At 43.5% G+C, this 17818-nt stretch overlaps 1 protein-coding gene across 1 annotated transcript in view; it reads left to right on the top strand.

The window, feature by feature from the left end:
• The first annotated feature begins 13248 nt into the window (after positions 1-13248).
• Positions 13249-17818, top strand: part of IL1R2 (interleukin 1 receptor type 2) — a 43915-nt gene continuing 39345 nt past the window's right edge. Inside the window, exon 1 of the mRNA XM_090281881.1 lies at positions 13249-13333. Coding sequence (XP_090138007.1) covers positions 13320-13333 — 14 coding nt within the window. The 5' untranslated portion in view covers positions 13249-13319. The remainder of the gene's footprint in view (positions 13334-17818) is intronic.

Here is a 17818-nt window from a genome sequence, read left to right as displayed (position 1 = left end):
TGATAAATCAGCTGATAGTCTAATTGGGACCCCTTTGTACATGATTTTTTTCTTCTCTCCTACTGCTTTTAAGATTCTCTTTTTATCTTTATTTTTTTGACAATTTGATTATAGTGTGTCTTGGAGTGGTTCTCTCTGGGTCCAGTTTTTCTGGAACTCTCTGTGCTTCCTGGACCTGTAAGTCTATTTCCTTCCCCAAGTTTGGGAAGTTCTGCTTTATTACTTTTTCACACAATTTTTCCATTTTTAGTTCTTCTTCTTCACCTTCTGGCAACCCTAAGATTCAGATGTTGGCCCGCTTATAGCTGTCCCATAAGTTTCTGAGGCTCTCCTCATTTTCCTCTTTTTGTTTCCTGTTTCTTCACTGGTTGACTGTTTGTTCCTTCCCTATGTTCTGATTTGTTGATTTGATCCCTGGTTTTCTTGCCGTCACCACTAGTTTTGTATGTGTTTTTGTTCATTTCACCAGGACTAGCCTTCATTCCTTCCCCATCTTGTTTAAGATCTGCTGTTAGGTCTGTAAGTGCTTTTATAAGCAAAGCTTTGAACTGTGCTCAGAAAGATTTTCTATCTGCTGCTTCATTAGATTAGAAATTTGCTGTCTGATCAGCTGCGTCGCTGGGATCTCTATCATGATCTGTGCCATCCTGAACAGTTTTGTGTTTACCTTTGCTTCCTGGGCAGGGTTGTCACACCTCTTACGCTATAGTGGGGGGAGCCCTGTGCACTCCTCACAACTGGACGTTTTCTGTGGGGGTAGGGGGTCCAAGATGAATTCCTGCCGTTCAATCTCTGCTGAGAGACCAGGAGCCTCCTCCTACATCCCCACTCCCACTGGGCCTCACAGTGCAAGGCAGTGGAGGTCTGCCTTCCCCATCTTTGGAATTGCAAGCTGACAGGTTGGGTCTGCAGCTGGGTGTGCTCCCCAGGTGCTTCTCACCACCCCTTAAATATGGGTGTCTGGGCTTATCACTGTCTTGCCGCCGTCACTGCTGCTGCCATGAACAGCACAGCTTGACCTCTCCTCCCTGGCTTCACCCCTCTTACCTGTCCGGATGAGCACCAGTTCTTTATAACTTCATACGTTAGACTTCCATTTATTTTCTGGAACTTCTGGTTATTGCTGGTCTTGCGGTAGTTGTATTCCTTCTTAGTTGTGGAGGGAGATGGAGCGTGTCAGTCTAGGCCTCCATCTTGGCTGGAAGTCTCCTGTCTTTGTTTGCTTCCATGTTCCAGGGAGAGCTGTCACTCCTACTATGTTGTAAGGGGCAGAGCCTTAGGGATTCGTCAGTAATGGGAGACCTCTTTCACCACATTGTGGTGCTATCTGCGGGGGAGGGGTCTGAGAAGGAACAAAGCCGCCTGCTCAGCACTGGCCCCTTTTCCAGGCACTTCTCCCACTTCCGCACAGGACTGGTGCTCCTCTAGCTGCTGCCCTGGCCGTCGTTCCCAGATGGGTGGGTCCGCGGACGTTCTAGGACTGTGGGGGCCCTTTAAACAAGTGGAGTCTGCTGAGAGACCGGCAGTTTCTGCCTCCATCTCAACTCCCACTGGTTTGCACAGTCAAAAGCAATGAGGCTTGATTTTCCTTGGAGCTGGGACAGTGAGCTGCTCTGGTGAGGAGCTGGGAACGCTCCCCAGGTGTCCCTCCTGACTTTTTAAAACATGTAACTGCACTTTCTGCCAGCCTGCTGCTGTTGCCACTGCTGCCACCACCACACCATGTCCTCTCCACCTGGGTTCCACCCCTCCTACCTGTCTGGATGAATATTTTTTCTTTATATCCTTGTTTGCTGGACTTCCTTGCACTTTGATTTTCTGGAACTTCTGGTTGTTTCTAGTTTTGAGGTAGTTGTATTCCTTCTTAGTTGTGGAGGGAGACTCAGCATGTCTGTCTACTCCTCCATCTTGGCCAGAAGTCCTCCAATTATGCTTCTTAATCCCTGTACCATTTCCCCATTTCTCCCTCAGCCCCTTCCCAGCTGATAACCTTCCAAATGATGCCCATACTTATGATTCTGTTTCTATTCTGGTTGTTTGCTTAGTTTGTCTTTGTTTTTATTTTTTAGATTCTGTTATTGATAGTTGTGAGTTTGTTGTCATTTTAATATTCATAGTTTTGATCTTCTTTTTCTTAAATAAGTTCCTTTAACATTTCATATAATAATGGCTTGGTGAGGATGAATTCCTTTAGTTTTACCTTGTCTTGGAAGCACTTCATTTGCCCTTCTATTCTAAATGATAGCTCTGTTAGACAGAGTAGTCTTGGTTGTAGATCCTTATTTTTCATCACTTTGAATACTTCTTGCCAGTCCCTTCTTATCTGCAAAGCTTCTTTTGAGAAATCAGCTGGTAGTCTTATAGGGACATCTTTGTAGGTAACTCTCTTAATTTCTTTGGCTGCTTTTAAGATTCTCTCTTTAGATAACCTCTAGCATTTTAATTATGATGTGTCTTGATGTGGTCCTCTTTGGGTCTAGCTTATTTGGGATTCTCTATATTTCCTGGACTTATATGTCTATTTCCTTTGTCACATTCGGAAAGTTTTCCTTCATTATTTGTTCACACAAGTTTTCAATTTCTTGCTCTCCTTCTTCTCCTTCTGGCACCCTATGATTCTAATATTGGCATGTTTAAAGTTGTCCCAGAGGTTCCTAAGCCTCTCTTCATTTATTTTTCAATTCTAGTTTCTTCATTCTGTACTGGTTGACTGTTCATTTCTTCCTTATGTTCCAAATCATTGATTTGAACCTTGGCTTCCTTCCCTTCACCATTGGTTTCATGTGGATTTTTCTTCATTTCACTTAGCATAGCCTTCATTTCTTCCCTTATGCATTTGTCATACTTAATCTTGTCTATCAAGTCTGTGAGCATTATTATCACCAGTATTTTGAACTCTTCATCTGTTAGGTTGGCTATCTCCTTGTCACTCAGTTCTCCCACTGGAACCTCTATCTGTTTCCTCTTTTGTGCCATACTTCTCTGCCTCCTCAACTTGACTGCCTCTCATGTTTGCCTCTTTGTCTTAGGTAGAACTGTCACTCCTGTTACATTGTAAGGGGAAGAGCCTTAGGTATTCATCAGTGTGGGGCAACCCATTTCACCATGTTGTGCTGCTATAAGTGGGGAAGGGGGCACTTGCCCTTTTCCAGGCACTTCTCCCACTTCATGTATGGGGCTGGAGGCCCTCTAGCTGTTGCCCTGATTGTGGTTCCCAGAGAGAACTGGTCTGCAGACATTGTAGAACCATGGGGGCCCTCTAAACAAATGGATGCTGCTGAGAGACTGGCAGTTTCTTCCACCACCCCAACCCCCACTGGTTTTCACAGTCAGAAGGAATGAGGCTTTATTTTCCCCCACGGCGGAGCTGTGAGCTGCACAGTCTGGTGTGGGGCTGGGATCTCTACCCAGGTGTCCCTCTCGACTTATATTATGTGTGACTTCTCTTTCCACTGGCCAGCCACAGTCACTGCCTTGCTGCTGCCACCATCATGCCACATCTTCTTTGCCCATCCTACCTGTCTGGATGAGTATTGCTTCTTTATATCCTTGTTTGTTGGACTTCCATGCAGTTCAATTTTCTGGTAGTTCTGGTTGTTTTTAGTTTTGAGGTAGTTGTATTTCTTTTTCTTGTTGTGGAAGGTGGCGAAGCATGTCTACCTATGCTTCCATCTTGGCCAGAAGTCTGAAAGGTTTCTTAATGTCTGCATACCTCAGTTTCTCTATCTGTAAAATGGGGCTGTTAATACATTGTAATATTTACCTCATAGGGCTGTTGAGATGACTGAATAATTCAATATATGAATAAAATATTTTGAATAGAGTCAGACACTTAGCAAGTGCTCTGTGAGTGAGAGCAGCTATTCAAATACACGCTTAGGATTTGAAGCTGGATTAAACTGAGTTTGCCTGGACCCAGAGATGGCTCTGAGATAGGACTCCATTGAGGTGTTGCATGGCCTGACACTGTGCAGCTGAAGGGAGCAAACTGCACTCAGGGAGCACACAGTTTAGTTTGGAAAATGATTTTCTCTATCTGCTTCTTCAAAAAATTGTTATCAAAGTCAACAAAGCTTGAAAACTCATTGGGGAATAGGGGGTGGCTTCAGCCCTCAGTATTTAGCTTGGGTGAAATCCCACCACTCTTCAGCTTCCTCAACTACAGAGGGACAAAGTACCCTGGGGTGGCTCCAAGCTTCTTCCTTCTCTGACAATCTGTGGATCTATGAATTTTTAAGTACAAAAACAAAACACAAGAAGGTCTAAATAAGCCCCAGATAACTTTCACTTAGTTCCACTAGTATTTGGCCAAAGATGGCCAAAAAGCTTGACCAAGTCTTTGGGGCTTGTTAGAGTGGGTCTGGCTGGCTTTTTCTGTCTTTCATAGTCCAGAAAAGCCACAGCTTGAGGCTGGGGAGCTGAATGTGTTTTAAGATCCCCAGAGGACTACTAGGTGGTTTACTGAATCCTAGAGAATCCAGCAGATTCCTCCCCACCTCAAGGACTACAATAAAGCCTGGAAATGTAGTTCCTCAGCACCCCTTCTCAGGGCTTACTCCTCTAGGAACAAGACAATGTCTTCTTGGTGACTTTGGTTACTGATGGAGTGTCCAGGATGACTCTCAGGTTATTCATCTTCTGAGGCATTTTTTGGGTGGGTGAGCAGAAAGAAAGGCATGAACCCATGATTCAGGTAAGAAAGGAATGACTCCATGATTCAAGTGAGAAAGGCATGAATCCATGATTCAGGTAATAAAGGCATAAATCCCTGATTCAGGTGAGAAAGACATGAATTCATGATTCAGGTAAGAGACCATTTACTGCCCTATTTGATTCTCAGCCATTATTTTGAGAAGCAGGCTGACATGAATTAGCAAGGGAATGTATACCTTGAAAAAGCAGTTAGAAGTCTGTCAGGTACAATCTAGAAACAGATCCAGACTAACAGAGTATTCTGAACTGAGACACCTGGAACAAATAACTATGATTTGTAATCAATGCACCATCACTTTATGTATGATATGATTATTTTTCATAAGTATGTCATGTGTACTTACTGTAAATTGTTTTTTACTTAGCAATCTTTTAAAATACAGGTAGAATAAGAATATGTTTCACTATAGTCCTCTTCCACAGGTGCCAGCATTATTGGAGTCAGGTGAGGGCTTAGACATCCCAAGGGGAATGGGGTAATGCATTGTAGACTCTGTGGTTTGCATAGGTAATTCTGGTTGCTAAGATAAAATCCAATGATAATTGACATTTGAATGGTTCTTCCTGGTGGAAGAAACCGTCCTGTGCAGAAGACCTTAGTATTAGTTATTGGTTAACCGGTATCTTGCTGTTATGAATAAACATTGATTTTTTTTACATCTTTATTAGTCATTTCCTCTACTAGAATGTGAGTTCTTAGGGTCTAGAGCAATGTTGGGCCTAGAGCAGTAGCTCAAAAATATATTAGTGAAATGAATTCATGGGGATGCTGCCCATAGCTGGAGTCTGATCTCTGTGCTTGAACTGAGTAGACTCAGGGATTAGACCTCAGAAGCTCTGTTGTTCTGTGAGGTCCCTTCTGATCTAGCCCAGCAACCTTAGTTTCACCTCTGTCTTTCTCCTTTTCTTCTCCCCGTTATTCTTTATTGTTTATGCTATTACACTTGTCTCCACTTTTTATTCCTCTACCCACCTCCACCCAGCCCCTGCTTTGCTTCTCCTTCAGGCCATCATCACACTATTGTTCATGTCCATAGGTTATGCATATATGTTCTTTGGCTAATATCTTCCCTTATTTTATCAAGTCCGTCCCTTCCTTATCCCCTCTGACAACTGTCAGTCTGTTCCATGTGTTCATGCCTCTGTTTCTATTTTGTTCATCAGTTTATTTTGTTCATTAGATTCCACATATAAGTGAAATCATATGGTATTTGTTTTTCACTGACTGGCTTATTTCATTTAGCATTATAATCTCCAGGTCCATCCACAGCTGTGTTAATGTACCACAGCCTTTTTATTCACTCATCTACTGATGGGCACTTGGACTGTTTCCAGATCTTGGCTATCATAAATCATGCTGCTATGCATATAGGGGTGCTTATATTCTAAGATTGTTGATTGTTGCTTTGGGATTGTTAGGATATATTCCCAGAAGTACGACTGCTGGGTCAAAAGGCAGTTCCATTTTTAGTTGTTTGTTTTGTTTGTTTTTGTGAGTTTTATTTAGGAAACTCCATACTGTTTTCCATGGTGGCTGCACCAATCTACATTCCCACCAACCATTCTTAAGGGCTCCCTTTTCTCCACATCCTCACAAACACTTGTTTGTAGATTTATTAATGATAGCCATTCTAGAAGGTGTGAGGTGGTACCTCATTGTGGTTTTCATTTACACTTCTCTGATGATTAGTAATGTTGAGCACTTTTTCATATGTCTCATGGCCATCTGTATATTCTTTAAGGAGAAGTGTTTATTCAGGTCCCTTGCCCCCATATTTTGATTGGATTGTTTGTCTTCCTGGTGTTGAGATGTATAAGTTTTTAATATATTTTGGAAATTAAAACATTATCATATGTATCATTAGTGATTATGTTCTCCCATACAGTAGGTTTCCTTTTCATTTTGCTGATGGTTTCTTTTGCTGTGCAGAAGCTTTTTAGTTTGATGTAGTCCCATTTGTTTATTTTTCTTTTGTTTCCCTTGCCCTAGGAGTTATATTGGCAAAAATGTTGATATGTGAGATATCTGAAATTTTACTGCCTATGTTTTCTTCTGGGATTTTTATGGCTTTGAAACTTACATTTTAGTCTTTTATCCATTTTGAGTTTGTGGTGTGTGGTGTAAGATGGTGGTCTAGGTTCATTTTATTTTTTTGCATGCACCTGTCCAATTTTCCTAATACCACCTATTAAAGAGACTGTTTTTACTCCATTGTATGCTCTTACTTCCTTTGTTAAATATTGATTGACTGTCAACGCATGGATTTATTTCCGGGCTCTCTGTTCTATTCTATTGATTTATATGCCTGTTATTATGCCAGCACCAGGCTGTTTTGATTACAGTGGACTTATAGTATAGTTTGATATCAGGTATTGTGATATCTCCGATTTTATTCTTCTTTATCAAGATTGCTGAAGCTATTTGGGGTCTTTTTTGGTTCCATATAAACTTTTGGAATATTTGTTTAGATCTGTGAAATCTGTGATTGATACTTTAATAGGAAGTGCACTGAATCTATAGAATGCTTTGGGTAATATGGATATTTTAATGATATTAATTCTTCTATTCCATGAACACAGTATGTGATTCCACTTATTTGTATTTTCTCAGTGCTTTTTTCTTCAGTGTCTTATAGTCTTTTGTCTATTTGGTTAAATTTATTCCTAGATACCCTATTTTTTTGTTGTTGCAATATTGAAAGCAATTATTTTCTTATTTTCTCTTATATTTCTTAACTGTCCTCCATGAGTCAGTCTTGAACTTTTTTTACTCATTTGCTTTTTCTCCCTGCAGGAGCCAAAAACACAGCCCTGGAAAATGTGAGTTTTCAAGTTCTCAGGCAGTGGCCCTCAACTGTGATTGGCAAATCATGACAACTGTGGGCTTTGAAAGAATTAACTACGCCAGCCCACCCCTTTCAAGGCCTAGTTGGTGTGAGACTGGGCCTGGGCATCAGTGTTTGTTGAAAGCTTCTCATGTGCAGCCAGAGTGGAGAACCACTGGGGTAGCTCTTCTCAAAGTGTCATCAACATCAGAATCATTTAGGAGGCTTGCTTGTTAAACACTTACATTCAGCCCCTCCCCTAGTTTCTGAGGAGGGAGCTCAGAATCCCTGTTTCTAACAAGCTCCTTGGATGTGCTGCTGCTTTCAGTCTGGGCACAGCTTTGAGAAGTGCTGCCCACAGCCACCCAACCCTCCCTGAGCTGCACTGTTTTGTGCCCCTTCCTCTCTGCTACTCTGGCTTCTCCCTTCCACTTATTAAGGCATGTGTTTTGCCCTCTACACTGTTCTGTCCTTTGCTGAGCTCTGGGTTATGTCTGCCAGGGTGTCAAAAAGAAGTGTTTTTTATCTATTCCTAACCTAAAGGAGATTGGAATGCCTCAAAAGATGTTTTATCTGAGGGAGAAAGGGACCCCCAAATGGGGAACTAAGTGCATGAGTGGACACATTTGAAGGTGGTTAGGGTGTAGGCTCTGGGTTGGTTTGTCCTTGAGAGGTGTGCTTGTTGGTGAATGTTTACTGTCTCTAGGACTTGGTGACTTCTAGGAGGGGTCAGCAAGTATCCAGATGTCAAAGCATCAGGATAGAGATGTGTTTAATAAAAGATATGGCTAACACAGGGTGGTTTGCAGGGCAATAAGGAGTCGATGGCTCTGAGCCGGATCATAGTGTTCACTTGGGTCCATTTTAAAGTCACTCTCTTAAAAGCACCATTTGGTCCATAAAATGTGCAGTGATGTGTCCCTGCTCCCGTCCTCTAAGCTCAGCCAGAACTCTACAGCTTGTGGGCTCAGGCACCTGCAGCAGCATGCATCACTGCCACCCACAGACCTGAGGGGACAAAGCCAGTAGTTTTTGTGGGGTGATGTGAGAAGCATGTGGACATCATTTCCTGTGAAGGCTGGTGTACCAGACCATGACAGAGTGTTAAAAATGTGGACTTTCCTCAGTTGAGGCCCTTTCTAGCTGCCAGAGCCCACTGATTTCTAAGTACCGAGCCTGCCACAACTGCCTGCCCTGGGTGCTTTGAAGATGCTAAGTGGAAATTAGGCTTTGCATTAAGTGTGGGTGCCTGTCAGGAGTACTAGGCTGTTTTGTGTAACATGCTACATGGATGAGAAAGCAGTGGGTTTCTCTGGGGCCTCACAGGGTAACTCAGGTCCCATCACATCACTGCTCCCAGAGGCATGGGGCTCAGGTGTCAGCTGAGCCAAATGTTCTACATATTCCTGAGAAATTATTAGAAAGCAGAGAAAGGTCTTATTTTTTAAGAAAAGAAGTGCCTGGCAGCTAGAAGATATTATAGAAGCTGGGGATATATTAGGGTGGGAGGTGGTGGGGATGTGGGTGGGGGTGGCCATAAAGGCTGTTTGACCCAAAACTGACAGTCATGAAATGCTGTGGATGGTGACTTTGAAGTTTTATCTTTGAGTTATGCATCGAGTCACTGAGGTTTGGATGACTCCTAAAGTACTTATTTAGAAATATAAACATTTAAAATACAACCTGATGGCTATTATTTAATTTTGGCATAGATCTTTAATGTCCTGAGAGTGTCCCTTGAATTTTTTTCAAATATTCTGCAGTGGCTGAGGTCTTTCTCCTTACCTGTTGAAGCCCTGCCAGGTGCTAGCTGGAAACAGTAATTACTGGGTAAGCAGTAGCACTGGGAGACTGGCATGGCTCTGGGGGAATGAGAATAAAGTGTAGCACTTCATTAAGGAAAAAAAAAAACAAAAAACCCAAACCCAAGACACACACATGCACACACACGCGCACGCACACACACAAGTCTAGGTTAGGGACCACTTTTTTTCAAACTACCTTTCTTATCAGTCTAAATTCAATTTAATAATTCAGCTATCTATGTTTTTTATTTCTAACAGGAGCCATGAAGAACTAGTGGAATACTGATGAATAGCTGATGGGTGGTGGGCTCCCATCAAGATAAGCTCTGCAGGTCTCAGTTCCCCATGTCAATCTGGGGCTTTGTATTGGCATAGGTGATAGACATACAACTCAGCTGTCAGAGGTGGCAGCAGCTCTCAGTTCTGATGCATAGTAAAGACACTGACCCTCAGATGGACTGAATGTGTGCATGAGGTCATCATGATTTGGTCTATTCTCTTTCAATGTGTATCAGATCCAAAAGAAGCTAAGACTTTTGGCAAGCAAAGTCCTTCTGCCTGCCCCCATTGGGTGGACATGTAAGCTGGAGCTCTGCAGCAGAATAATAGAATGAATGATATGGTAGAGATCACAGGAGAAAATCTTTCCCCTTTCTGATTCTAAGGAAAAGGAATTTTTTTTCAGTTCCCCCACAGAGCACAGAGTGAATGCCTATCAGTGACCTGGGATGTTGGTGTCTAGGGTTTTTCTCCAGTACAGGCCACGTCCCCAGAAATGGCAGGTCCCAGACCCAGGAGGTGACAGGACAAGGCTGAGAGAAGAAGAGCCCCATTCCATACAAAGGAGACAGTGGTCCTTAAGTAAGAGAAGGTGGGGCCTGCCTGTGCCTCCTGAGACCCGTATGGAAGGAAGGCTTGCTTGTGAGTGGAGGAGCAGGGATGCAGGCTGCTCTGGGGCATTCAGTCCTGGATTGGGGTCTGGGTGCCCTGGGGAAGGAGAGTAAACATAAAATGGGACCAGCTTCCAGCTCCCCTCTCCTCTAGGACACATTTTTTTTTCTGTTATTGTCTAGATGAGCATACCAGGCCTTAGAATTTTCAATTTTATAGAGTCTGATTGCCAAATTGACATTATGAATTTAATGACCATATGTTAAAGCATGCAGATCCAGGGAAAGGTCCTGGGACTGAAAATTGACCCCCTAAAGGGAGGGCAGAGGAAGACTGAGGAAAAGAGGCTGGCCACTCCTGTCTAGTAATTAACTGAGTTTATTAAGGGAAACTTAATATATGAAGTGCATTTTGGGTGGCTGCAAGATGAAATGGATCCCCATGCTGCTTGGCAGGTGCCAAAGAATTATCCAGGACAGAAAGGGGAAAGTGACAGGTACTAGCATGTGAATTCTGCCAGGTACAGCAAATTGCTTTACATGTTTAACCAGGTCAGACAACCAGGAACAAGCGTGTACTGGGAGGCAGGGCAGGCAATTGATTTATGTCAGAATGAACATCAGTTATGATCAGACAGTCACTAAGGGAGGTTTGCAGTAAGCAAGCTCTGTTCCGGCCTGAGGCCTGCTTGTAGGTCAGACAGCTGTCATGTCATGGGACAGTGTCTCCTCCACACCATATATTCTTGACTCAAATTTAAGGACTCTGATCTGCTACAAATGAATTTATGGGGACAATATAACAGAAGCTGTCTCATAAAAGCAGGGAAAAATAGTCCCCATTACAGTACACAACAGAGTGGCCAGCACATGCTGTCCACCTCTCCTGCCCTTCTCACTTTCCCCAACCCTCTGTCCTCCACATTGCAGGAAGAAAAGGGATTGGAATCTTTCCAAAAGTGTTTCCAGAGGATACTACTGATTTCTGAAACAGAATAGACTCTGGAAAGGCCTTCTGGGTCTAAAAAGTGAAGGCTCATTACTTTAATCCTCGCAATAAACATCCTGGGTGACTTTCACCTCAAACCTCAGAGGATTTCTAGATACTTTGGTACATTCAGTGTCTGTTTGGTTTCCCATCAGTTAGTGGAGAAATTGAGCCATATGTAGCTGAGATAGTGAGACCAGGACAGTGTAGGCAATGGATAGGAATGAAGGGATGTAGAAAAGGCAGCCATTTCTCCCTGAGTGTGACTACAGATTGGGGACTTGTGGCTGACTGTTGGGTCTGAGACATGAGTTCTTGAAAGACCTAGTCAAGCAATTCTTGCAGCTCTGTGATGGAGTTTTCCCATAGAAAGACATGAGGTTACGTAAATTCTTCTTTATGGATCACAAGATCGGCAGTTACACTTCAGCATGGTCAAAGGCAGATTGCGTGATTTCACTTCCTCTCTTTGGCTATATTAAGCCATAGGCTGCCCTGTGCTATTTAGTGAATAGAATCCAAGGTAGGGCAGCTAGAACTGATGTGTTTGATGTCTTTGACCACAGAGAGTGTAGGGAGGGCTCAGTTGTTCTCATGCCCTTTATCCTGGGATGATTATGGTATTTGCTGAGATTTCCCTGTTGGGGTGAATTCACACCTTTGAAATTTACTTGGCTCTGTCCTTGGAAAAAGAATAAACATGGATACAGTGTAAATTTTACCTGTTGCTCAACCAACTCCATTTTGGGGGTATTCATAGCTTCCATAAGAACACTTCCCCTCATGACATTATATACACTGTCAAATTGTTACAGTTTCCTCACCTGTGGTCCCCCTATGTGCTGTACCTCAACTGCTCTTTTTGAAACTGTATGGCTTTGACCATCTCTAAGTTTCCATCTAGCTGCAACATTGTGTTTCTCTCAGATTTTATTTACCCAATCTGCATTGTGACCTCTAAGTTACCTTCCTTGTTAACAAAAGGATAAAACTAGGGCCATTGGGCCATTGGGCCATTTTGACTTTCAGTCCTTTGTTTGGGATATGAAATTCTTAAGTTTTCTTTAAAAGAGTTTCTGCATCAGTCTTTTCATATGGAAGAACCTCAATATCTGAATAAATCGGACAGGAAGTGTCATTAAGGTTAGTAACATGACTTTTTAAGGACACTTTGAAAAGTGTTCTCTTCCATCCACCAACAGAGGTATCGATGTAATACCTCTGCCTAAACTTTGACACAGCCCAACATGTAGGCAAGACCCAGAGGGCTTGAGTCTGGCCCCATGCCTCCGTGGAACTGGCCAAGTCTTTCCCTTCCCTCCACTTGGCTTCTTATTCATATCAAAGAGGGCACTGGACCAAGAGGTTTTTAAAGCCACTCTAGGTTGGAGAGCAGAGCTGGGGGGGTGGCATGGCTGAAGTGGCCCCTGTGTGTCTATGGGGCAAATGCTATGGTCCTTTCTGACACCATGGGGGTGGCTCATGATGGGAGGCAGGAGCTGTCAATGTCACTGTGGGTCTGTTAGGGAAAGCTAGAAGACATGTTTTGTACAGACACGACTTAGGACCAAATTCTTATTTTCAGAGTACAAACTAATCATTTAGGCAAATTCCACAAACTATAATAAAAATTTAGAAAATCACCCCCTTCCTTCACTTAACAATTAAAATCATGTAAGACTGGGAGCCAGGGATTAATAAGCTTAACCTTCCTTCAATCTCATCCCACTGGTTAAAGACTGAAAGTCCTTTTCTCTCTAATAGGTCCTCAGTTGGTCAAAGTACACACCACTTTAAAACTACCTCTCAGCTGAAAGGACATAAGTCTTAGTGTCACAAAAAATAGGGAAACTTACACAGAGTTTCCTTGGCTACTTCCCCATCTGAGTGATTGTGCATCCTGCACTATAGCCCGGGGTGCTCTCCTGTGAGGAGGGAAAAGGTGTGTCTACCATCACCCAGTCGGAGAGAGTGACACATCCTGATTAGGAAATCCCTGCAGGATGAGAATATATATCCCTACTCTGAACGCTGAGCTTCCACTAAGGTGAAAGTTAGGCCTGGCAACTTCCCCAGGTGGGAAGCAACAAGGTGAAAAATGCAGAGCTGCAGGTAAGAGGCTTCTGGGGGGGGGGGGTTATGGGGGAAGTGGAGAGAGAGAGAGAGAGAGAGAGAGAGAGAGAGAGAGAGAGAGAGAGAGAGAGAGAGAGAAGGAGAGAGAGATCTGTGAGTCATGATTCCAGAGTTCCATTTCTGGATGGAATTTCAGGCAGCTCTCCTGATGTCTTTGGACCTCAGGTGCCTCCTCTGGTGACCATCCTCATCTCTGTGACCTTCGTTACCTGTGTGAAGATAACCTTGGTTTTTAAGTCTTCAGTTTTTCTGTCACAAAAGGGGCTGGATCTGAGGGTTTCTGAGGACATTTGATGAGTCAAAGTGACAGGCAAAAGTGCTGTGGGATTCCGTGAGAGGAAACAAACTGCTGTGGACGGGTCCCCACCCCATGAGAGGCCATGCCTGTGACACTACACTGAAATAAGACTTTTTCTTTGGGAGGATCATGAGAGTTTCTAGTGGGGCATGTTTTCTTTTTTAAAGTAAGTATAACTTTTCTAACAGCTGTGCTCCTGGGGCTGGCTGAGCACTAGCCCTCATGCTTGTCTGGGAGAAGCCACAAGCAATGTAGTGGGAAAGTGTGAGCCCCGTAGCTAAAGGGCTTGGGTTCAAGTTTTGACTTTGCATTTTACTGGCCATATGAGGTCATATATGTTCATAATGTAACTCTCTTTAAAATATTCTGTACTCTACTGACTAAGGAGTACCATTTGAGTAGATGTCATTCACCCACTGGCCAGCAGCTTGCTAGTGATTGACAGCCAGGAAGAATTTGCTTACCTTGCTTATTCTCATGAAATAATAATATAGTGGGCATGATTCTTTAAAAATGTCTTTTTACCCTCAATTATAATGAAATAAATTACACAATTTATTTTTACCTTCTCAGTGCCTCAGTTTCTCCATCTGTTCACTGTGATCTTAATGAGGAGGAGGATCACAGGGTAGTGGGAAGAGTATATGAATATGAATCATGAAAAGCACTTAGAATTGTGCCTGGCACAAGGTGGGTGCTGCCTACATGTCTGCTCTCACTATTAGGCCTCCCCTTTGAATCCCACATCCCTTTGGAGACCTTTCATCATCTTGGAAACACAGCTCCCTTGGGAGTCCCCTACCGCAAGGCCCCAGTTCTGCCAATCATCTCTGAGTTTCCTCCTTTGTCAGCTGGGGCAGTTGAGGGCTTGAACTTCCCAGTCCCTCCCAGCAGCTTGTGTCTGTGGTGCCATGCTCCTGGCCCCCTCTCTGCAGTCCATCCAAACCCCAAGTGCACCTTCTCCCTGGTCTGTTTCTCTGAGCTCTGCCCTCCCAAGAAAACAGTGTGTTTCTTTCTAACCAGCTCAGTATGGTATGAAAGAGCACCCCTTCCTTCAAACATCATCATAGTTTTGTCCATGTTACTTGTATTTTTAGCCACCTTTATTATCCTGAAAGGTAAGAAGGAGGTCTCTGACCAATTTTCCCCAGTTGGCCTGGGAGCTTCTTTCATGTGCTGACAGCAGGCCTGTCAACATCCCTACTCTCACCCCAACCTTCAAAGTCCAATGGTTTGACAACAAACAACTAAATGATGTGGAAGAGTCACAGACCTCTCCTCCACTCCTCCCTCAGGTTAGCAGAGTTGGTCTCTTGTGACAAAGCAACTGAATAGATTTGGGTTGTTTTTTTTTATGTTATCATTACCTGCTTTCTATATAGGGACACTTGATCATGACAGGGCCTTTGGCCAGTTGTTCTCAAACCTGAACCTACAATATCACCTGAAGGGCTTGTTAAAACACAGTTCTGGGCCCTGTCAGAATTTCTAATTCAGTAGGGGTTTGTGTATGTGTGTGTGAATGACTTGTGTTTATAATAAGTTCCAAGGTGATGCTGATACTGCTGGTCTGGGAACCACACTTTAAAGACCTGTTCTTAGGAGATAAGATGAGGAGGTTTCATGTCCAGTGGCAAAACTACAAGTTATTTCAGAACAAGAGCCTTGGAGGCCATTTCAAAACAGAATTCACAGAGTTCTTCTACTGGGTTTGACATGCATGCTAGGAGTGGGGAGGTATTAAATAGGATTATTCTGTTTAACAGATGGAGAAGTAGACACAGCAGGGACAAGCGAGTCCCTTAGTGTCTGAAACTTGACCTTAGTCTCCTATCAATTTTGTTCTCTGCCCACAAAGGAATGTTGCTTAAAGGAAAAAGGCATCAGAAAGGTAACAAGATTATGGAAGCTTCTGTGGCCAGCTGATGGGCCAAACTCAGTGTGGCCACAAGAAAAATAGTGATGGGTCGATGTTGATTCTATAGCATCTCAGAGTCTCTGCTCCAGTAGTTCTTAGCCCTGGATGAACATTAGAATCACCAGGAGAGCTTCTAGAAATCCCTATACCCAGGACTGTTGCTAAACAGTAGGAGGGATCCTACCTTTCACCGTCTACCAGGCAAATCTCCAAAGACAGAGTTTGGTGGAAAAGAAAGTAATCTTTTATTTAATGGCAAGTTTCTGCCTAAAATATCTGGTAACAAAAGGGGAAAGAAAAAGTCAGAGTATGACATCAAAAGCAGCTATTTAAATATCTGTCATTACAACTACTACATGGGTTCAAGAACTGAAAATAACACAAGATCAAAAGTCTGTCCACAGTGTTGACTATTATCACAAAGGTCTTTGGAAATAATGGCAAGTTCCTGCCTCAAATCCCATCTCCTCTAAGACACCCAAAGAAAATCACCCTGTCACCCTCTGCCAGCTTAGTACAAGGTTGCACCAGGAACCTCTTTTCCCACCCAAAAGTATCATAAACATAGATGGCTTAGCTGGTCTCTAGTCACTGTGCAGCTTCAGGCATCTTTCAGAATCTATGCCCTGAGGCCTCTGCTCATAGGCCTGCACCCTCCACTGTTGACAGGCCTGCTGGCAACTGTTGAAACATCCCACACTGGGGGAGGGGAAAGAACCAACTGCCTTTCTGCTTCCTGGCATGCTGTTTCAAAACTCCTCTCCCAGAATCCCGTGTGTGCCAAAAGCCAGTGGGAGGGTGCAACTTTCCAGAAAATGAGGGCCAGTGTTGGCCACGTTTGACTTTGCCCCTCTTCCAGCTACCATATTTAGCAAGGGGGCAAAGTCTCCAGTCACGCATGCACAGCTCAAATCCTTTCCCCTGCCTTTACAGGACCAATTACATCAGAAACTTGGAGTTTGGGGCCCAGGCATCAGTTGCTTTTAAAGCTTCCCAGGCAATTCTGATGTATAGTCAAGGCTGAGTCCACCTCCCTGTTCTACCTCTTAACCTCCTCCCTGCCCTCTCTGATTATAAACTAATCAGAGACTTATTCTCCTTTCAAAACTTGTGTTCTGAACCTGTCATTGATGTGATGATTCTCATAGAATAGTCATTTGACTCATCAAGTAGCACAATCAAGAGAGGAGTCTGAAAATCTGTACTAAACTTCATCCTCTGTGATTGTGGCACTTGATTTTGGGGAAAAGAACCCAGTTTAAAACCTGGATATGACCTTGCTATTTGACTTAGGAACATAACTTGATGTTTTTGGATGCTAGTTTCATTCATCAGAAGAAAGGGATGGATTAGAGAGCAGGGTTCTTTGTTATTTTTAAGAATCTCTGGGTACTTCTGGTCAAGATGGAGGCAGGGGTAGACATGTTTTGCCTCCTTGCACAACATAGAAGAATTACAACCAGATCTCAAAACTAGTAACACCCAGAACTGTCAGAAAATCGAGCTGTATGGAAGTCCAACAACAAAGGATTTAAAGAAGACACACTCATCCAGATGAGTAGGAAGGGCAGAGATGCCAAAATGGGCAGAGAGGTGGTGTGGCACGGAAAGGTGGTGGTGGCAGCAACAGTGGCGGAATCGATAGAAGTGATACCATGGGATCAAGTGGTCCCAAGCCAGACCACACAGCCCAGGGTTCTAGAATTGGGAAGATAGACCAGTGGGGGTAGGGGTGGCAGAAGATACCATCAGATTTTCACTACTTAAAGGGCCAGCATAGTCTTTGAATGTATGTAAACCCACCCACTACTGGATTCACCACTGGGGCAGCAGCTGGAAGGGCACAAGTCGCACTTGGGAAGGGGGTGAACTGACTGGAAATGAGCTGCCAGAAGTCAAGCGGCAGCCTTGTCCCCCCTCTGAGCTTTCCCCACACAGTCACAAAGTAGTGAAGTGGGTTGCCCTGCCCTGGCAATCACCTAAGGCTTTGCACCACACAACTTACAGGTGTCTTTTATACATAGGCCAAGCTACTAAGACAGGACGTAAAAGAAGCTCTACCTAAAACACAGAAACAAATACAGAGTGGCTGCTAAATTGAGGAGACAAAAAAATATGGCTCAAATGAAAGATCAAAACTCCAGAAAAAGAACTAAGCAAAACAGAGCTAGCTAACCTATCAGATGCAGACTTCAAAGCACTGGTTATCAGGATCCTCAGAGAACTCCTTGAGTATGGCAAAAAAATA

This window comes from Furipterus horrens, unplaced genomic scaffold (genome assembly GCF_987537825.1).
Source record: "Furipterus horrens unplaced genomic scaffold, mFurHor1.1.pri manual_scaffold_6, whole genome shotgun sequence".
NCBI classification, from domain to species: domain Eukaryota; kingdom Metazoa; phylum Chordata; class Mammalia; order Chiroptera; family Furipteridae; genus Furipterus; species Furipterus horrens.
The sequence above is the reverse complement of the archived record's forward strand: the minus strand, read 5'-3'. Positions and strand labels throughout refer to the sequence as shown.